Source organism: Phyllobates terribilis, unplaced genomic scaffold, assembly GCF_046119375.1.
Source record: "Phyllobates terribilis strain yellow unplaced genomic scaffold, ASM4611937v1 Scaffold_61__1_contigs__length_8056638, whole genome shotgun sequence".
NCBI lineage: Eukaryota > Metazoa > Chordata > Amphibia > Anura > Dendrobatidae > Phyllobates > Phyllobates terribilis.
This window is the reverse complement of record NW_027362821.1, coordinates 1,972,321-1,994,962: the sequence shown is the minus strand read 5'-3', so window position 1 is coordinate 1,994,962 and position 22,642 is coordinate 1,972,321. Positions and strand designations below refer to the sequence as shown.

Below are 22,642 nucleotides of genomic sequence, written 5' to 3'. Positions count from 1 at the left end.
CTGGACCGGTTCCTCCTGTAAGTCCTATTAACCCTTTCTCCCCAGAGCCTGTTTTTTCACCTTCCTGAGCAGTAGCACTTTATGAGGTAATAACTCTGGAGCTTCAGCGGATCCCATTGATTCTGAGATTGAGTTTTCTTGACAAATTGTTCTTCATGTTAGTGGTCAATTTAGGACGATATTTTTTGCTTTTATTTGTGAAAATATAACAAATTTGGCGAAAGTTTCACAATTTTCAAATTTTTAATTTTTATGCCATTGAACTTAAGAGTTCTGCGACACAAAATAGTTAATAAATAACATTTCGCACATGTCTACTTTACATCAGCACCATTATTGAAACATAATTTTTTATGTTAGGAAGCTAGAAGGGTTAAAAGTTTATCATCAATTTCTCATTTTTCCAATGTGTGGTGAGCACCTTGAACCCCAAGGTGCTTCATGAGCCGTGAAAATAAAAAAAACTAATTTTCCCCACAAAAATGTTGTTTTAGCCCCAATTTTTTTATTTTCACAAAAGTTACAGGAGAAAATCGACTCCAAAATTGGTTGTGCAATTTCTCCTGAGTAAGCTGTTAACCCTTATGTGGTGGAAAACTAACACATTGCGCGGCTCTGAAGGGAAGGGATGCCATTTTGGCTGGAATAGGTAGCGGACACCATGTCTCATTTGAAGAGCCGCTGACGGGAGCAGGGCTGAGGCTGGAGAGCAGAGGAGATGAAGGGACTGCGGGCAGAGGATGACACAGAGAGGAGGAGGGGGCCATGGATGAAGGGGCTGCTGCGGAGTACAGTGCAGGATGGGAGCAGGGCTGAGACTGGAGAGCAGAGGAGATGAAGGGACTGCGGGCAGAGGATGACACAGAGAGGAGGAGGAGGCCATGGATGAAGGGGCTGCTGCGGAGTACAGTGCAGGACGGGAGCAGGGCTGAGGCTGGAGAGCAGAGGAGATGAAGGGACTGCAGGCAGAGGATGACACAGAGAGGAGGAGGCGGCCATGGATGAAGGGGCTGCTGCGGAGTACAGTGCAGGACGGGAGCAGGGCTGAGGCTGGAGAGCAGAGGAGATGAAGGGACTGCGGGCAAAGGATGACACGTGGAGCTAGAGAGGAGGGGAACAGCGGCAGGTCAGGTGGAGGCAGGCAGGGAAGTAGAAGAGTAGAGCGTGCAAGCACTGCCGTTTTGCCACGACCTCCGCCGTCCTCCTGCCAAGCATGCAGGACGCGAGTGCCAGCATGGCGTTATGATGACACTGCATGCACAGGCATCCCTGTATGCACCTTTGCGCACCCGGCGGCAGGGCGCTTTGAAGTGCGGGACGCCCACACTGATATGATTATATCAGTGCTGGCGTCTGGACGCCTGCAGGCAGCGGCTATTGCCAGGACAAGGATCTCTTTGATCCTTTTATCCTAGCAGTGTGACTCTCTACTGACATGGTAATTAACCATGTCAGCCTATAGTCACAGGCAATAGATGGACATCTGTCCATCTTCTTTTGACATGCCCAGACTTTTCTTGTCCTGGGCATATCTGAAAAGTGGGGGAATTATTATAAGGGGGCCAACTATATATGTGTGGAGGCACAATTATATTTATGTGCATGTGGGCATATATAAGTGTGGGGACACATGGGGACATAGGCACATAAGGCAATACACTGTGTGCCGAATTATTAGGCAAATGAGTATTTTGATCACATGATATTTTTTATACATGTTGTCCTACTCCAAGCTGCATAGGCTTGAGAGCCAACTACCAATTAAGTAAATCTGGTGATGTGCATCTCTGCAATGAGGAGGGGTGTTGACTAATGACATCAACACCCTATATAAGGTGTGCTTAATTATTAGGCAACTTCCTTTCCTTTGGCAAAATGGGTCAGAAGAGAGATTTGACAAGCTCTGAAAAGTCCAAAATTGTGAGATGTCTTGCAGAGGGATGCAGCAGTCTTGAAATTTCCAAACTTTTGAAGCGTGATCACCGAACAATCAAGCGTTTCATGGCAAATAGCCAACAGGGTCGCAAGAAGCGTGTTGGCCAAAAAAGGCGCAAAATAACTGCCCATGAATTGAGGAAAATCAAGCGTGAAGCTGCCAAGATGCCATTTGCCACCAGTTTTGCCATATTTCAGAGCTGCAGCGTTACTGGAGTATCAAAAAGCACAAGGTGTACGATACTCAGGGACATGGCCACGGTAAGGAAGGCTGAAAAATGACCACTTTTGAACAAGAAACATAAAATAAAATGTCAAGAATGGGCAAAGAAATATCTTGACTGATCTTTCAAAGGTTTTATGGACTGATGAAATGAGAGTGACTCTTGATGGGCCAGATGGATGGGCCATTGGCTGGATCAGTAAAGGGCAAAGAGCTCCACTCCGACTCAGATGCCAGCAAGGTGGAGGTGGGGTACTGGTATGGGCTGGTATCATCAAAGATTAACTTGTGGGACCTTTTCGGGTTGAGGATGGAGTGAAGCTCAACTCCCAGACCTACTGCCATTTTCTGGAAGACAACTTCTTCAAGCAGTGGTACAGGAAGAAGTCGGTATCGTTCAAGAAAAACATGATTTTCATGCAGGACAATGCTCCATCACATGCATCCAACCACTCCACGGCGTGGCTGGCCAGTAAAGGTCTAAAAGAAGAAAAAATAATGACATGGCCCCCTTGTTCACCTGATCTGAACCCCTTAGAGAACCTGTGGTCCATCATAAAATGTGAGATCTACAGGGAGGGAAAACAGTACACCTCTCGGAACAGTGTCTGGGAGGCTGTGGTGGCTGCTGCACGCAATGTTGATCGAAAACAGATCAAGCAACTGACAGAATCTATGGATGGAAGGCTGTTGAGTGTCATCATAAAGAAAGGTGGCTATATTGATCACTAATTTTTTTGTTTTTGCATGTCAGAAATGTTTATTTCTAAATTTTGTGCACCGATATTGGTTTTCCTGGTGAAAATAAACAAGTGAGGTGTGATTATATTTGGTTTTTATTGTTTCCTAATAATTCTGCACCGTAATAGTTACTTGCACAAACAGATATCCTCCTAAGATAGCCAAATCTAAAAAAAAAACACTCCAACTTCCAAAAATATTAAGCTTGGATATTTATGAGTCTTTTGGGTTGATTGAGAACATAGTTGTTGATCAATAATAAAAATAATCCTCTAAAATACAACTTGCCTAATAATTCGGCACGCAGTGTATATACACATGCATATACAGGTACTTCTCACTAAATTAGAATATCATCAAAAAGTTAATTTATTTCAGTTCTTCAATACAAAAAAGTGAAACTCATATATTATATAGAGTCATTACAAACAGAGTGATCTATTTTAAGAGTTTATTTCAGTTAAGGTTGATGATTATGGCTTACAGCCAATGAAAACACACAAGTCATTATCTCAGTAAATTAGAATACTTTATAACACCAGCTTGAAAATTATTTTAAAATCTGAAATGTTGGCCTACTGAAATGTATGTTCAGTAAATGCACTCAATACTTGGTCGGGGCTCCTTTTGCATCAATACTGCATCAATGCTTCGTGGCATGGAGGCGATCAACTGTGACATTGCTGAGGTGTTATGGAAGCCCAGGTGGCTTTGATAGCAGCCTTCAGCTCATCTGCATTGTTGCGTCTGGGGTCTCTCGTCTTCTTCTTGACAATACCCCACAGATTCTCTATAGGGTTAAGGTCAGAAGAGTTTGCTGGCCAATCAAGCACAGTGATACTGTTGTTTGTTAACCAGGTATTGGTACTTTTGGCAGTGTGGACAGTTGCCAAATCCTGCTGGAGAATGAAATTTCGATCTCCAAAAAGCTTGTCAGTAGAGGGAAGCTTGAACTGCTCTAAAATTTCCTGGTAGACGGCTGCGCTGACTTTGGTCTTGATAAAACACAGTGGACCTTCGCCAGCAGATGACATGGCTCCCCAAACCATCACTGATTGTGGAAACTTCACACTAGACCTCAAGCAGCTTGGATTGTGACCTCTCCATTCTTCCTCCAGACTCTGGGACCTTGATTCCAACACCTTGGACCACTGAGCAAAAGTCCAGGTCTTTTTCTCCTTGGCCCAGGTAAGACGCTTCTGGCGTTGTCTATTGGTTATGAGTGGCTTGACACAAGGAATGCGACACTTGTAGCCCATGTCCTGGATATGTTTGTGTGTGGTGGCTCTTGAAGCAATGACTCCAGCAGCAATCCACTCCTTGGGAATCTCCCCCACATTTTTGAATGGCCTTTTCTCAACAATCCTTTCAAGGTTGCGGTTATCCCGGTTGCTTGTGCACCTTTTTCTACCACACTTTTTCCTTCCACTCAACTTTCTATTAATATGCTTGGATACAGCACTCTGTGAACAGCCAGCTTCTTTAGCAATGGCCTTTTGTGGCTTACCCTCCTTGTGGGGTGTGTCAATGACTGCCTTCTGGACATCTGTCAAGTCAGAAGTTTTCCCCATGATTGTGGAGCCTACTGAAACAGACTAAGGGACCTTTTTAAATGCTTAGGAAGCCTTTGCAGATGTTTTTTTGTTAATTATTCTAATTTTCTGAGATAATGACTTTTTTGTGTTTTCATTGGCTTTAAGCCATAATCATCAACATTAACAGAACTAAACAATTGAAATAGATCACCCTGTTTGTAATGACTCTATATAATATGAGTTTCCTTTTTTTATTGAAGAACTGAAATAAATGGCTTTTTGATGATATTCTAGTGAGATGCACCTGTGTATATATATGAATTCGCATACATGGTAGTATGAAAAAACATACAGTACAGACCAAAAGTTGGACACACCTCATTTAAATATTTTTCTGTATTTTCATCACTATGAAAATTGTACATTCACACTGAAGGCATCAAAACTATGAATTAACACATGTGGAATTATATACTTAACAAAATAGTGTGAAACAACTGAAAATATGTCTTATATTCTAGGTTCTTCAAAGTAGCCACCTTTTGCTTTCATGACTGCTTTGCACATTCTTGGCATTCTCTTGATGAGCTTCAAGAGGTAGTCACCGGAAATGGTTTTCACTTCACAGGTGTCCACTGTCAGGTTTAATAAGTGGGATTTCTTGCCTTATAAATGGGGTTGGGACCATCAGTTGTGTTGTGCAGAAGTCTGGTGGATACACAGCTGATAGTCCTACTGAATAGACAGTTAGAATTTGTATTATGGCAAGAAAAAAGCAGCTAAGTAAAAAAAAACGAGTGGCTATCATTACTTTAAGAAATGAAGGTCAGTCAGTGCGAAAAATTGGGCCAACTTTGAAAGTGTCCCCAAGTGCAGTTGCAAAAACCATCAAGCGCTACAAAGAAACTGGCTCACATGAGGACCGCCCCAGGAAAGGAAGACCAAGAGTCACCTCTGCTTCTGAGGATAAGTTTATCCGAGTCACCAGCCTCAGAAATCGCAGGTTAACAGCAGCTCAGATTAGAGACCAGGTCAATGCCACACAGAGTTCTAGCAGCAGACACATCTCTTCAACAACTGTTAAGAGGAGACTTTGTGCAGCAGGCCTTCATGGTAAAATAGCTGCTAAGAAACTACTGCTAAGGACAGGCAACAAGCAGAAGAGACTTGTTTGGGCTAAAGAACACAAGGAATGGACATTAGACCAGTGGAAATCTGTGCTTTGGTCTGATGAGTTCAAATTTGAGATCTTTGGTTCCAACCACCGTGTCTTTGTGCGATGCAGAAAAGGTGAATGGATGGACTCTACATGCCTGGTTCCCACCGTGAGGCATGGAGGAGGGGGTGTGATGGTGTGGGGGTGCTTTGCTGGTGACACTGTTGGAGATTTATTCAAAATTGAAGGCATACTGAACCAGCATGGCTACCACAGCATCTTGCAGTGGCTTGCTCTTCCATCCGGTTTGCGTTTAGTTGGACCATCATTTATTTTTCAACAGGACAATGACCCCAAACACACCTCCAGGCTGTGTAAGGGCTATTTGACCAAGAGGCGGAGTGATGGGGTGCTACGCCAGATGACCTGGCCTCCACAGTCACCAGACCTGAACCCAATCGAGATGGTTTGGGGTGAGCTGGACCGCCGAGTGAAGGTAAAAGGGCCAACAAATGCTAAGCATCTCTGGGAACTCCTTCAAGATTGTTGGAAGACCATTTCCGGTGACTACCTCTTGAAGCTCATCAAGAGAATGCCAAGAGTGTGCAAAGCAGTCATCAAAGCAAAGGGTGGCTACTTTGAAGAACCTAGAATATAAGACATATTTTCAGTTGTTTCACACTTTTTTGTTAAGTATATAATTCCACATGTGTTAATTCATAGTTTTGATGCCTTCAGTGTGAATGTACAATTTTCATAGTCATGAAAATACAGAAAAATCTTTAAATGAGAAGGTGTGTCCAGACTTTTGGTCTGTACTTTATATATATATATATATATATATATATATATAATGTATGTATATGTGCATACATATTTTAGGACACTTATCTTTACACTCTTTCTTCAGTTCGAAATGTGGTTAAGAAATGGCAGTTAACAGCAACAGCAAGGAAGACCAAGCTAAATTTCAGTGAGAGCTGCTCGTAGGATTGCTGGAGAGGCAAATCAGAAACCCCCCCTGCAAAAGACCTTCAGAAAGATATAGAAGATTCTTTAGTTGTTGCACATTTTTCAACTGTTCAGAGACACCTGCTCAAATATGGCCTTCATGAAAGAGTCATCAGAAGAAAACCTCTCCTGAGTCCTCACTATAAAATTCTGTGTCAGACGTATGCAAAAGAACATCTAAATAAGCCTGATGCATTTTGGAAACATGTTCTGTGTACTGATGAGGTTAAAATAAAACTCTTTGGCCACAATGATCAAAGGTATGTGTGGAGAAAAAAGAGCACAGAATTTCAAGAAAAGAATGCCTTGCCAACCATTAAGCCTGGAGGTTGATCAATCATGCTTTAGGGTTGTGTTGCAGCCAATGGCATGGGATTATTTCATGGGTAGAGAGAAGAATGGATTCAATGAAGTTTCAACAAATTCTTAATGCAATAACACCATCTGTAAAAAAAGCTGATGTTGAAAAGAGGATGGCTTCTTCAAATGGATAATGGATTCTAAACACACTTCAAAATCCACAATAGACAACCACAAAGGCACAAGATGAAGGTTTTACAATGGCCCTCACAGTCCTCTGATCTGAACATCATTGAAAATCTGTGGCTAGACGTCAAAATAGCAGTGCATGCAAGACGACCCAGGAATCTCACAGAACTGGAAGAATTTTCCAAGGAAGAATGGATGAAAATCCCTCAAACAAGAATTTAAAAACTCTTGTCTGGCTACAAAAAACGTTTACAAGCTGTGATACTTGCAAAAGATGGTGCTACTAGGTACTAACCAATCAGGGTGTCCAAACTTTTGCATCGGCCCATTTTCCGTTTTGTAATTTTGACCATGGATGTTTCAACCTTTACATGCCACTGTGAGTAAAGGGAATTAAGGAAGGATTCCTTATCTTAGACGAACAAGGGCTGTAACGACACATCTCAACCTGTATGGTCCTTACAGGGATGATGGACCTTCCCATAATGGCTTGCTATACTGTTGTAGCTTTTAACAAAAGTTCTTGACTCTGCATAATGCAGGAGAAACATTCATAAAGTGTTGTGCCTGTTATCTGATATATATACTTGTCATCAAGTTCTTGTTAAGTAAAGTAAAGTTTATTTTTGGACTTTGGTCTCCTTCATTTATCTCCATACCATCTGGACTGGGCCTGCCAAGTGCAGTGGCAGCATACGGTCTTCAGAGTCGGGAAATATGACTCCACCAAATTAAAGTCTGTGATGCAATGTGGCATTGGTGGATGGAACAAGACATGATGTCTCAGATGTGCTCGATTGGATTCAGGTCTGGGGAATGGACAGGCCATTCCAAAGCATCAATGCCTTCATCATGCAGGAACTGCTGACACACTCCAGCCACATGAGGTCTGGCATTGTCCTGCATTAGGAGGAATCCAGGGCCAACTGCACCAGCATATGGTCTCACAAGGGGTCTGAGGATCTCATCTCGGTAACTAATGGCAGTCAGGCTACCTCTGGCGAGCACATGGAAAGCTGTGCGGCCCTACAAGGAAATGCCTCCCCACACCATTATTGACCCACTGCCAACCGGTCATTCTGGAGAACGTTCTCCACAGCATCTCCAGACTCTGTCACGTCTGTCACATGTGTGCAGTGTGAACCTGCTCTCATCCGTGAAGAACACAGGCCGTCAATGTGTAATCTGCCAATCTTGGTGTTCTCTGCCAAATGCCAATGACCCTTTACCATGTTGTACTATAAGCACAACACCCACTTGTGGACTTCAAGCCTTCATACCACCCTCATGGAATCTGTTTCTGACAGTTTGAGCTGACAAATAAATGTTAGTGGCCTGTTGGACGTCATTTTGCAGGGCTCTGGCATGCTCCTCCTGTTCCTCCTTGCACAAAGGAGGAGGTAGCGGTCCTGATGCTGGGTTGTTGCCCTCCTAAGGCCCCCTCCACATCTCCTGGTGTACTGACCTGTCTCCTGGTACAGTATATGCTCCATGCTTTGGACACTGTGCTGACACACAGTTACCCTTCTTGCCACAGCTCTCATTGATGTGCCATCCTGGATGAGCTGCACTACATGAGCTACTTCCTTGGGTTGTAGACACTGCCTCATGCTAATGTACGTCTAGGGGTGAGAGCAATGATAAAATGCAAAAGTGACCAAAACAGCCAAAAAGGATGAGAACAGAGAAATGTTCTGCAGAACCACTCCTTTATAGGGGGTGTCTTGCTAATTGAATCTCATTTCTACCAGTTGTCTGTACCATTTACACAACAGCAGGAGAAATTGCTTCACAATCAGTGTGGCTTCATAACTGGACAGATAGATTTCACAGAAGTGTGATTGACTTAGAGTTACATTGTGTTGTTTAAGTGTTCCCTTTATATTTTTGAGTAGTGTACGTAACAGCCCCATACACGAGATAAGTGTTGGCTGAACAGTCATTTGGCAGATGACTATCTCTCCCGACTCCACCATACACACAAATATTCCAGCTTTCTTGTGGTCTGTATGAGGGTCACCTCCAGACTCCTCTAGCAGGGGAGTATCTACAGGAAAAGCAAACAATTAGCCTCTAAAATTCAGGATGCCAGATCCTTCTCTGCCCTGACATCATCTGTCATTATATAGTTAGCCAACCCCGAATTCATTACTTCCATGCAACTTTAGTCTAATGTGTATGGGGGCTTTAAAATGTAACTCATTTGACGCTGCCTCTGGCCCAGCCTAATAGACTTTCGTACATTGCAGGCCCAGACACCATTATTAGGTATTTAAGTATCATAGTAACTAGGCAGCCCCATACTATTGAGTACTTGGGGGAGGAGGGGCATTCAGCCAAACTCTGTCACACCTTCTGAGATGCCATGTTTGCTTTTGACAGCAGCAATTTGGTAAACTGCCAGGGTTTATGTTGCAGCCGCACCTGTGCCATCCCTGCGGTGTACATCTATGTTCTGGTGCTCAAAGGAATTAATTATATTAAAACAAATGTTTAATGTGTTAGAAAATAACAAAATGTGTCTTATGATTTTTGCATGTTTTTTTCTTTTTATAAGAATTGTTGGTGCCAATTTTCTTTTGAAACATTTTAATTTCTGCTTTTTTTCTGGTGTTTTTCTTGTAATATAGGAACGCCTAAGGCCAGAAATAAACCCCATAAATCACTTTACCTGGAAACTTTGATATCTAATAATTTCTGCCCACAATATTTGTGTAAACAAAAAAGGTTTCATAAAAGCATCAAACTTCTGTGTGTGAATCAGACATAAGATCTAACGAGATAGAAGATTACAGTCCGGGGAAGACGGGAAACATTCATATAGACGGGTGGAGATGTAGTCAGTGATGGACTCTGGCCAAATATGTTTCTGGAGCTGTATAAGAAGATGAAAATGTCGTCCTCATCATGAAGTAGTTATTTCTCATGTCACGTGTAATGAATATCTCCTGCAGTATTGCTAATGCCGATTGTAGTGTCCGTAAATGAGACGACAACTAGCGTTATTGAAGATGAGTCTATGAGAAACGTATTCAGCTGCAGACTCCGAGGAAGAAACTGCTTGTTGTCTGTGGCCTAAAATATATAGGTTTTATTAGCAGATATAAAGAAAAAAACTAAATAGTATAAAATTATAAATCTCCTCATATTTTTCTCTAATTATCTCCAGTAATTGTATTATTACACAGGATTTTTATGATGTTATATCTACTTATCTTCTTCTCATTCAGGTCTCTACAATATTCGATCCGCTCAGTGACAATCTTCTATATAAGAGAGTTTTCCTGATTTACCCATCAAAACTGGATATGGACAAGGTCAAGATGGCAGAGAAAATATTACACCTCACCCTAGAGATCCTCTTCCGGCTTACTGGAGAGGTGAGAGATTCTAATGACGTCACATTACATCATTCTTATCTATAGGAATAACAGATGGACAGAACTGGAGAGGTGAGGACTCTGGAAATGTCTGTAGTGAGATTTATTAATGTATCTCTCCATAACCAGGATTACACAGTAGTGAAGAGGACCTCTAGTGGGCGCTGTCAGGCCCCTGTGTCTGAGGGATGGGAAAGACCCCTGAGCCCAATCACAGGACCTCCACCTCAACCCTTGCTACATGAGGACATCAATGACCAGAAGATCCTAGAACTCATCTACAAGATGATTGAGCTGCTGACTGGAGAGGTGACACTGCTGGGAATGCTGGGACATTATACAGTAAAGCTATGAAGGGATCGGGGGGATGACATTATCATTGTATGTGTCAGGTTCCTATAAGGTGTCAGGATGTCGCTATCTATTTCTCCATGGAGGAGTGGGAGTATTTAGAGGGACACAAAGATCTGTACAAAGATGTCATGATGGAGGTTCCTCAGCCTCTCACATCACCAGGTAATAAACAGGACTAAATACACACGGCCTATAATTATCTGTATGTAAAGAATGAATTCAGTCCCTGTATGTGTTTTCTCCAGTTCTATCCAGTAAGAGGACAACGCCAGAGAGATGTCACCGTCCTCTTCTTCCACAGGACTGTAACCAAGAAGATCCCAATGTTCCTCAGGATCATCAGGTAGATAGAGAGAAGATATCATGAGATCTTCTCTATGATGTGTAGACGGCTGTGAAGGTCTTGTGCTCAGCAGGGCTGTGGTGTCGGAGTCGGAGCCCATTTTGGTGGATTTGGAGTGGTATCAAATGGACCGACTCCTAAAATATATAATAAATTGGGTACAGTAGTTCAATGCAGTTTGTGGGGAATATTTTTTCATAAGAATTTGGGAAAGTTATGAAATGTCCTATAAATGTCTGTCGTATTCCTGATCTAAGGGTCTAGACTTTTAGCTGAGATGAATCTGTGCTACAGTAAATTTATCACTTTAATAATGGACCATGTATGAGGGAGTCTTGGAGTCGGTGTCATGGAAATTGAGGAGTCGGAGTTTTGGCTTACCGACTCCACAGCCCTGGTGCTCAGTCTTGTTTTATCCACCAGTATTATATGTTTTATACTTGTGTAATGAGAACGGTGGAGATGGCAGGATTAGAGCTGATCATAGATGTGACCTCTCCATCTGTCTGTGACTTTTACAATATTTGTTTCAGGGTGAAGATCTGACCCATATTAATACTACAGAGACATATGTGAGGGTTGATGAGTGGTGTAAAGAGGAGATTCCTACATATGACTACCCAGGTGAGTAGTAACCACTAAAGGCAGAGAAGTCACAGATTCTTCTCAGTCACCGGCTGTGGCTGCTTTATCGGTGGTGTAGTCCGGCCGTATCACAATCGGGTGATCACCATTTTGCTGCTAGACCACAACATTCTCCTCCGTGCGAAAATGTTCAAATTACTTTGTGTAATTGTGAAAGACCTTTTCTATAGAATTTACAACCTGGAGAATTCACCTACCCCCTGGGATTAGGAGACGCTGACCGTTACTTGCCCAGATCTGTAAACTACAAAGCCAAATGACAGCGTACGTAGAATGTGCTGACAAGTTAGAAAATCACTTAAAGAAAAATATTATGATGGGCCTGTAAGAGAAAGCGGAGGGTAATGATGCTGTTGGCTTCCTAGAACCTTGATATCTTATTGGATGAATCTACCTTCTCTCCCTTCTGTGCTGCTGAATGTGCTCATATGGTCCCTACAAGACCAGGTCCAGTCTTTCTGGCCAAACTCCATTAGTCATTTTTTGATGAAGACTGTTGAGTTTGATCATTTCAGTAGATGTGTTCTTGTCTATATTCAGTTTTTGACTACAGTAATTGGTGCTCAACATACTCTGATTTAACCCCTTCCCACAGCCACTTTTGTGTTCCTAATCAGGCCCCATTTTTTCAAATCTGATGTGTGTCACTTTATGCGGGAATAATTTTGGAATTCTTCTCAAAGGATAATAGGAAATGAATGGACTATACAAATTATTTTCCAACTTCTCTTTAATCTGACAGTACCCTATATACGGTTGTACACTATTGTCTGGGCACAAGGCAGGTTAAGAAGGGAAGGAGCGGCATTTAGCTGTTTGAATGCTGATCTTGGTGGATTAGTTTGCAGACACAATGTATCGTGGTCACTTGGCAGCTCAAAAGATGGCCACCACAAACAGGTTTGGCGCTATCTACCCTGTTTTCCAGATCCCAGGGATTGCTTTGCTCATTATTCTTTAACCCTTCTACATGGATCTGGCGTTATACAGAGACCCCTAGGCTTGGGCCACGGTGTTACCTGCTGTTCTATGGTGTGAGATGGGAAGAAGAATAGTCAGGTAGCCGGGTCAGAACCAGGAGAGCAGAGAAAATACAAAATCAGAAGACACAAGAGTAGTCAGTAAACGGGTCGGGGTCCCAACAGAAACAAATACACAAGCCGGGAGCTGAGCACAGAGGACTGAACCAGAGGAGAACAAGGCTGTATCTGGCAGCTTCCGGCAATATGCTTCCAGCTTTAGTAGGGTGCGATCTCCAGAGCAGCAGCAGCAGAAGCCACCAAAGCAGCCTCAGCAGCAACAGCAGCTCCATCATCAAGGCCGCAGCAGTGGCAGTCGGACAAGCGGCAGCAAGACCAGCCAGAGGAGCAGGGCAGGTCGCGAGTCCACAACCTCCAGCCAGGAGCAATCATATGAATTTATCCAGCCTCAATCTCCGGTACCCTGAACGGCAGAGTAGTGAGTGATCTACATGAAAGTTCACCATATTTTTTGTACTAGGAAAAACCCCAAAAGTGTAGTGCCAAGAGGAATAACAAGTAGTGTGAGCTGTGCGGTGTTAATTTTCCCAGCACTTATACTAAAAAGCTTTGCTCGAGTTGTATCCAAGAAACCATATCAGAGGAAACACCTAATTTTGCTATGGATTTAAAATCTTTAATCCAGACGGAGGTTAGGGACTCCCTAAAGACGTTGGCTACACGTAAAAAGAGTAGGAAGCTGAAACGTCATACATCAGACTCAGAGGAATCTGTAGTATTCCAGGGCAAGGGGAAGTCTATTTCCTCTCCTACCTACTCGTTATCCTCATCATCATCTTCCTCAGATAGCGATACAGGAGGTAGGCCATGTTTTCCAGCGCAAAACACAGATAAGCTGATTAAAGCCATCAGAACAACTATGGGCATAGCCGATACCAAGACCTCTAGGACTGTTCAGGACATTATGTTTGGGGGTCTGGATCAGAAGAAGAGGCGCACATTCCCCGTCAAAGAGAGGATCGTTCATCGACAGGGAATGGAAAAGACCTGATAGGAGAGGGCAGTTACCATCACCTTCAAAGAGAAGATACCCGTTTGAGGAAGAAGAATCAACCAGGTGAGATAAAACCCTAAAAATTGACGTGACAGTATCAAAATTCTCTAAAAAAAAAATCCGCCCTGCCGTTTGAGGATTTAGGAGCTTTCAAGGATCCTCTTGATAAAAAAGCGGAAACCTTATTAAAACAAACCTGGGAGTGACCAGCGGGAGCATTGAAACGGGCAGTCGCAGCCACTTGCACAGCCAGGTCAATGATGGTCTGGTTGCAGCAGCTAGAAGACAAGATTAAAGGGGACATTCCAAGGGAAAAAATCCTGGCCAGTCTTCCGCTAATGCAGGGGGCGGCTGCCTTCCTCGCGGACGCGTCGGCAGATTCAGTAAGGCTGGCCGCCAGATCAGCGAATTTATCCAACGCAGCTCGCAGAGCTCTGTGGCTCAAGAGCTGGTCAGGTGATGTACAGTCTAAGATGAAACTGTGTTCAATCCCGTGTGAAGGGGAGTTTCTTTTTGGCAAAGCTCTAGATGACCTACTGGATAAAGCCGCAGATAAGAAACACGGGTTTTCCAGTGTGTTGATGCCTCAGTACAAGACTTCCTTTCGTAAAAGGAAGTATAGAATAGGTAAATTTTCCAGAGACCAGGGCAGATAGAAGGACAAGGAGTGGAGGCTTCATGTTCGGAGGCCCTTCCTCTGAGAACAGAAAAAACCCTAAGTGATGGGCCTCCCCAGGTAGGAGGAAGACTGTCCCACTTCCTGCCTACCTGGGAAAAAATTACATCCAGTGCCTGGATATTAGGGATTATAAAGACAGGACTGAGACTGGAATTCAGATCCATTCTCCTGCAGACCTTCAGGATTTCGTCTCCCAGGAGGCCGAGAGAGCTAACAGCCCTGGAGCAAGAGATAGTAAACGTAGTGGAAAAGAAGGTTCTGAGAGAGACTAATAAGCGAGCAGGGCAAAGGATTCTATTCGCCCCTGTTTCTGATAAAGAAGCCGGACGGCTTGAAGGGCCTAAATCAACTAGAAGGGCCTAAACAACTTTCTAATCTACAGACCCTTCAAGATGGAATCTACAGTACAGACCAAAAGTTTGGACACACCTTCTCATTTAAAGATTTTTCTGTATTTTCATGACTATGAAAATTGTATATTCACACTGAAGGCATCAAAACTATGAATTAACACATGTGTTAATTCAAGATTGTTGGAAGACCATTTCCGGTGACTACCTCTTGAAGCTCATCAAGAGAATGCCAAGAGTGTGCAAAACAGTCATCAAATCAAAAGGTGGCTACTTTGAAGAACCTAGAATATAAGACATATTTTCAGTTGTTTCACACTTTTTTGTTAAGTATATAATTCCACATGTGTTAATTCATAGTTTTCAGTGTTAATGTACAATTTTCATAGTCATGAAAATACACAAAAATCTTTAAATGAGAAGGTGTGTCCAAACTTTTGGTCTGTACTGTATAATATCAGCCATAAAGGTGTTATTCCCGGGTTGTTATATGAGTGTCCTCGACTTGAAGGACGCCTATTACCACGTCCCAATCCATACAGGATACCAGCAGTATCTGAGAGTAGCTGTGTATATCATCAATCGTGTGAGGCAATTTCAGTTCACAGCTCTGCCCTTCGGCCTCTCCATGGCTCCAAGAATCTTTATGAAGATCATTCTGGAAGTAATGGCGCATTTGAGAGAACAAGATACTCTAGTTGTCCCTTACCTTGACGACTTCCTGGTAGTATGCAGATCAAGAGAGCATTGAAAACTCGCATTGACAAGAGTCAGAGCCAGCCTGATCAATCTTGAATGGATACTGAATCTAGAGAAGTCAAACCTGGAGCCTCGGAAGGTTCCGTCTTTTTTAGGGCTTATCTTGGACTCAGAGGGATAGACTTGTCTGCTACCGGAAGACAAGAAAAACAGAATTATGTCTCTAGACTCAGGGGACACTTGGACAGGAAGATGACACTTTCCAATACAGCCATCATCTCAATCGCATGGTGGCTGGATCGGGAGAACCTGTCACAGAGAGTTCTTTGGTCGTATCAGGTGTGGGACATAATTACAGCGGACTCAAGCTCAGATGGCTGGGAGCACATCTGGGAGATCGTGTAATACAAGGAGTCTGGTCGGACAGCGAGAAAGGCTTCTCCTCAAAACATGAAGGATTTGTCGGCGGTAAAGAGTGCAGTGATGAAGTTCAGTTCCCAACTACAGGGACAACACATCCGAATCATGTCAGACAACAGGACAACAGTCGCCTATGTCAATCATCGGGGGCACGAGATCCCGACCTCTCCTGTTAGTGAAAGAGCAGATTCTACAGTTTGCAGAACATCAATTTATGCTCTCGGCTCTGCATATAAGAGGCAAAGAAAACTAAAGATCAGATTTTCTGAGTCAGAATATACTGAAGCAGGGCGAATGGGAGCTGAATCCAACAGTATTCCAGCAAATTGTGGATCGCTGGGGTCAACCAGAAATAGATCTTTTCGCAAACAAACAAAACAGAAAAATAAGGATCTTCTGCTCCTTAAATCCAAAAGAAAGTAGATGCATTACAAATACCCTGGAGCTTTGGCCTAGCCTATGCTTTCCCCCCGCTAATGTTAATGCCAACGATTTTGAGGAAGATCCGAGAGGAACAGGCAAGGGTCATACTAATCGCCCCATTCTGGCCCAAGAGACCCTGGTTCACCTGGATAAAGAGGATGTCCCAGTCAGATCCATGGGTCCTTCCAGATGCTCCAGATCTCCTCAAGCAAGGCCCAGTCTTCCATGCTCAGAGGTCGGGCTTTTGATGGCCTGGAGTTTGAAAGGTTGTTAGTAATCCAGTAAGGGTTTTCCCCAGGTCTAGTCACTACTCTGCTCAAAAGCAAGAAGCCTGTGACGACTAAGATCTATGGTAGGACATCGGCAAAATTCCTATCTATTTCGGCGCAGTCAGCTAAGGTTAAAATTCCTATTAAAGCTATTCTGGAATTTCTTCAAAGGGTCTTAGTTATGGGGTTGGCTACCAGTACCCTTTAGGCGCAAGTATCAGCGCTTGGAGCTTTATATAACTATAATTTGGCAGCAGATAGATGGGTTATCAGGTTTAAAAAGGTGTGCGATAGATCCAGACCTATTGCTACCCCGAGAATGCCTCCCTGGGATCTAAACCTGTTCCTGGAAGCCCTGACTAAGTCTCCTTTTTGAGACTTAAGGAAGTGTGACAGAAAGAACTCTCACTCTGAAGACAGCGATACTGATAGCGCTAACATCAGCCCGTAGAGTTAGTGACTTACAAGCTCTGTCAGTAAATCATCCTTTTACACAGGTCACTGTAGATGGAGTTACGTTAAGACCAGACCCGGCCTATTTTCCGAAGGTGGCCTCCAAATTCCACAGAACACAGGAGATCATTCTCCCCTCATTGTATCCTAACCCAAAAGATTTAGAGGAACAGAGGCTTCAAACTCTAGATGTTAGACTGGTTTTGGTTCAGTATTTGGAGGTAACAAGGCCTTGGAGGAGAAGTGATGCCTTATTTGTCTCCTTCCAGGGAGCTAGAAAGGGACTTAAAGTTACAAGGGGAACTATAGTTAGATGGATCAGGGACACCGTTATCTTAGCATATTTCCCTAGTAATGTGCCGGTTTCAGAGAACCTGAAGGGCCATTCCACAGAGCTAGTGCAGCCTCCTGGACTGAGAAGGTGGAAGTGTCCATTGATAACATAGGTAAGGCAGCAACATGGTAATCTCCTTCTACCTTCTATAACCATTACCGGCTTGATCTTTCTTCATCTGCTGATCTATCCTTTGGGAGAAAGGTGTTGCAAGCGGTGATCCATCCCTAAGGTGTCTGTTCTATATAAATCTCTCAGGTGGTGCCATCATAGGAGAAGGGGAAAAAAATCATAGTTACCTACCGGTAATGGGATTTTCCAGAGCCCATGAGAGCACCCTCATATGCCCCCCTCCCCTTTTTTGATCACTTATGGTGTTCTCTATATATGGGTGTATAGTATGAAATGTTTTATTGGTGGTAGTTGTGTACTAACATACTGTCTGGAGGTCCTCTCATGCTCAAAAACAAAACTGATGTGGAGGAGAGGTACCGCCTTTTTTATTCAGCAGGTTTCCTGTCCTGGGTGGGCGGATACCGTCTCTCAGGTGGTGCTATCATGGGCTCTGTAAAATCCTGTTACCGGTAACTATGATTTTTTTCCATTTACAGACAATGGACCTGAGTGGAGCTTGCTGTTTGTGAGATGAGTAGAAGTTTTTATTGGTATTATTGTTGCCTACATAACTTGGTGGCTTTTTATTCCATATTTGGGAGGCAGAATGAACAAACAGTTGAAAACCACACTCTACTGGTTCATCCTATGAGGTTTTCTATTCGATTTTGAAATGTCAGTGTCTTGGTGAATAATTAATTCAATGTATTTACCGTATTTTTCAGACTATAAGACGCACTTTTTTCCTCCTTTTTTTTTCTCCTATGCCCGCTGTTAAAGGGCATGAATATTCAACCTCTCTCCACGCCCATGGGCATGGGGAGGGGGTGAATATTCATGCCCTTTAATGAGCGGGCACAGGAGATAGCCAGCAGCCGCAGCGCGGCTCCGCTATGTGCCGGCTATGAAGGAGACTGAAGTCACTGCTCCCCGCGCACACAGTCCCGGCGTGGGAAGCAGTGACTTCCGGCAGCTGATCTCTCCTTGTGACCCGCGCATGGCAGTGACATCATGCACGGCTCACATGGAGAGATCAGTGCAGACAGACAGGATGCAGCGCTGGAGGAGAGAGAAGAAAGGTGAGTAGGAGTGTTTATTTTTTTTTAATGTGCAGCATGATGGGGATTAGGGGTGCCATGCATATTAGGACAGGGATTAGGGGTGCCATGCATACCAGGACAGGGATTAGGGGTGCCATGCATACCAGGACAGGGATGAGGGGTGCCATGCATACCAGGACAGGGATGAGGGGTGCCATGCATACCAGGATAGGGATGATGGGTGCCATGCATACCAGGACAGGGATGAGGGGTTCCATGCATACCAGGACAGGGATGAGGGGTGCCATGCATACCAGGACAGGGATGATGGGTGCCATGCATACCAGGATAGGGATTAGGGGTGCCATGCATACCAGGACAGGGATGAGGGGTACCATGAATACTAGGACAGGGATGAGGGGTGCCATGCATATCAGGATAGGTATGAGGGGTGCCATGCATACCAGGATAAGGATGAGGGGTGCCATGCATACCAGGATGGAGGGATGCCAGGCATACCAGGATGGGGATGGGGACCACGTATAAAAGGAAGGGGGCGGCATATATACCTGGATGGGGGATATTGTCAGAATTGGGGGACATAACCCCTATACGAGTGTCAGCAGAAGACCCCCCTCCCCCTTAAAAGTGCATCATGACCACATTTTTTGCTTACATTTTTATTTTTTTATTTTCCTCCTCTAAAACCTTGGTGCATCTTATGGTCCGGCGTGTCTTATAGTCCGAAAAATACGGTACATAACTTGCCATTATTATAGACAGTTTAAGTAGAAATTTAAAAAAATAAAACCCAAGGATATTTTATTGAAAAATAATAGATTTTTATCTTAGCAGATAACTGTACCTGGAGATCAGAGGGACAGCTGACATCTTCAATTTTTAAATCAGAAGATCTTGAGATCCCACAATATACAATTGAAGTGAATGCTATTACTCCAGATATACCATCATCCCTTCACAGCAAAGATTTGTCATCTGATCCTTTGAAACAGGTCCTGTCTTCTGATTCATTACTGACTACTAAGGAAAATCATAGTCACAAATTAAGCATTAAAAAACAAACTGCTCCTAAACCAAAGAAGACATTTTTAGAATATGGAAATAGTTTTCCTCTCGAAAAATCTTTTCCTAAACATCAAAAAATTCACACAGCCGAGAATAGATTTTCTTGTTCCAAGTGTGGGAAATATTTTAACAAGAAATCAGATCTTGTTAAACACCAGGGAACTCACACAGGGGAGAAGCCTTTTTCATGTTCAGAATGTGGGAAATGTTTTACAAAAAAATCCAATGTTGTTAAGCACCAGAAAACTCACACAGGGGAGAAGCCATTTTCATGTTCAGAATGTGAGAAATGTTTTTACCAGAAATCATATTTAGTTAGTCACCAGAGAATTCACACAGGGGAGAAGCCTTTTTCCTGTTCAGAATGTGAGAAATGTTTTTGCCAGAAATCAGATTTAGTTATTCACCAGAGAATTCACACTGGGAAGAAGCCTTTTTCATGTTCAGAATGTGAGAAATGTTTTAACCACAAATCAAATTTTGTTAGGCACCAGAGAACTCACACAGGGGAGAAGCCTTTTTCATGTTCAGAATGTGGGAAATGTTTTAACCAGAAATCAAGTCTTGTTAAACACCACAGAACTCACACAGGGGTGAAGCCTTTTTCATGTTCAGAATGTGGTAAACATTTTGAACAGAAATGCAATCTTGTTAAACACCACAGAACTCATACAGGGGAGAAGCCTTTTTCATGTTCAGAATGTGGTAAACATTTTAAACAGAAATACAGTCTTGTTATACACCAGATAACTCATACAGAGGAGAAGCCTTTTTCATGTTCAAAATGTGGGAAATATTTTACACGAAAAACAGCTCTTAATAAACATCAGAGAAGTCACACAGGGGAGAAGCCTTTTTCATGTTCAGAATGTGGTAAACATTTTAAACAGAAATACAGTCTTGTTATACACCAGATAACTCACACAGAGGAGAAGCCTTTTTCATGCTCAGAATGTGGGAAATATTTTACACGAAAAGCAGCTCTTAATAAACATCAGAGAAGTCACACAGGGGAGAAGCCTTTTTCATGTTCAGAATGTGGTAAACATTTTAAACAGAAATACGGTCTTGTTATACACCAGAGAACTCATACAGAGGAGAAGCCTTTTTCATGTTCAGAATGTGGGAAATATTTTAAACAGAAATATGGTCTTGTTATTCACCAGAGAACTCATACAGAGGAGAAGCCTTTTTCATGTTCAGAATGTGGGAAATATTTTACGCGGAAAGCAACTCTTAATAAACATCAGAGAAGTCACACAGGGGAGAAGCCTTTTTCAAAATTCAATTTTTATTGAAAGGTTAAATCATTTTCAATTACAAAAATACAAAAAACAAAACAAAAAAAAAAACAATAACCAGGACAATATCAGCATCAGTATATCATAGAATATAAGTATAACGTCCAATAAAACATCAAGTTATAGGAAGAAAAAGGAAGGAATGGAACATTTTAGGCCATCAGTATTACAATTGTAAAATCCAATGGAAACCATACATAGTGCAGCCAGGCGCGAACCAATGCAGAGCACAATCCGGACAGAGAAGAAACGCACCAGAGAAAAGGTTGGGTCACATCAGTGTGATGTAAGACTGTAGGCATCGGATTCCTGGAATTCAATCCAGTCTCTCCAAGACTCACAGTATCTATCACAATCAGTGGGGGATCGGGCAATCAAATGTTCCATCCTATTTAGAAGAGCTATGTCACAGAACCACTCCTCCAGAGTAGGTGGAGAAGTACTTTTCCAGTGACGAGGAATGATATTCTTAGCAGCCTGTATAAGGTAGCTTACTAAAGACCTTTTGTATTTGGTGAGCCTAGTTTGTATCATAAAGAGCAAAAGAGATTCAGAAGAGTCGGGCAGAGAAGCCTTTTTCATATTCAAAATTTGGGAAATCTTTTAACCAGAAAGCGCATCTTGATAGCCACCAGAGAACCCACACAGGGAAGAATGCAGCAACTACACCCAATTGGTCTCTGTGCAGACAGGCCCTAGCTAACTAAAAATAACACCTCAGACCTAACTCCCTAATAGGCAGTTGAGGAGTTTCTCTTACCTCCTGAGGAATCGGGGGGGGAGCAATACACTGTCAACAAGAGGAAAGGAAAGTGTGAAGATATGAAAACCCTGAGTGAGAAACTAAGACACATTCATATAGGGCAAAGAAGGCAAGCTAATGAGAACCAAAAATAAAAGGAATAAGTATAACTTCCCAGAAACCTAACCGTGGTAGAAAGAAAAGGTATTGGGAGGGAAAGAAAACAGACAAGGAGGATTGTTTCACCTTTGTGGTGAAACTTACAAAATTCATCCTCACCCACAATTATTTGAATTTGATAACATTTATCTACAGGAGACTGGTACAGCAATGGGAAGTAAAATGGCTCCACAGTACGCAAATATTTTTGTGGCCAAGCTTTATAGTGACTCCTTGTCCTCCTGTCCCATCAGGCCTCTTGCCTACTACCGTTACATTGACGATAGTTTAATCATCTGGACAGAATCTCAGCAAGAGCTTAAGACGTTCCATGAACACTTTAATCAATTTCATCTCACCATCAACTTAACACTCAACTACTCCTGTACTGAAATTAACACCTTGGTGGCCTCAGAAAGGCCTTTTTGAATGACTACCATACAAGAACAATTGTAAACCAGATTGCAAGAGCCACCAGAATATTATGGAATCATCTCCTACATTTCAAAACTAAACAAGAAAGCAATCTGGTGTCTCTAGTAGTCACCTACAATCCAAATCTGGAGGTGTTAATGGGAGCTGCATGGAAATTACAACCATTATTACAAAAAGATGCTGATTACAATCTATATTTCCAGACCCCCAACTTCTGTGATTTAGCCAGCCCCCAAATCTAAGAAGCATCATTATCAGAAACTCCCTGTCCTCTCCAACAGCTACAGGATCT

General features: G+C 42.8%; 1 protein-coding gene across 1 annotated transcript in view; it reads left to right on the top strand.

Moving 5' to 3' along the window:
• LOC141192408 (uncharacterized) overlaps positions 1–21,082 on the top strand; it is a 50,080-nt gene extending 28,998 nt beyond the window's left edge. Inside the window, exon 7 of the mRNA XM_073661922.1 lies at positions 19,848–21,082. Within this exon, the coding sequence (XP_073518023.1) occupies positions 19,848–21,011 (1,164 nt within the window). The 3' untranslated portion in view covers positions 21,012–21,082. The remainder of the gene's footprint in view (positions 1–19,847) is intronic.
• Positions 21,083–22,642: the final 1,560 nt, after the last annotated feature.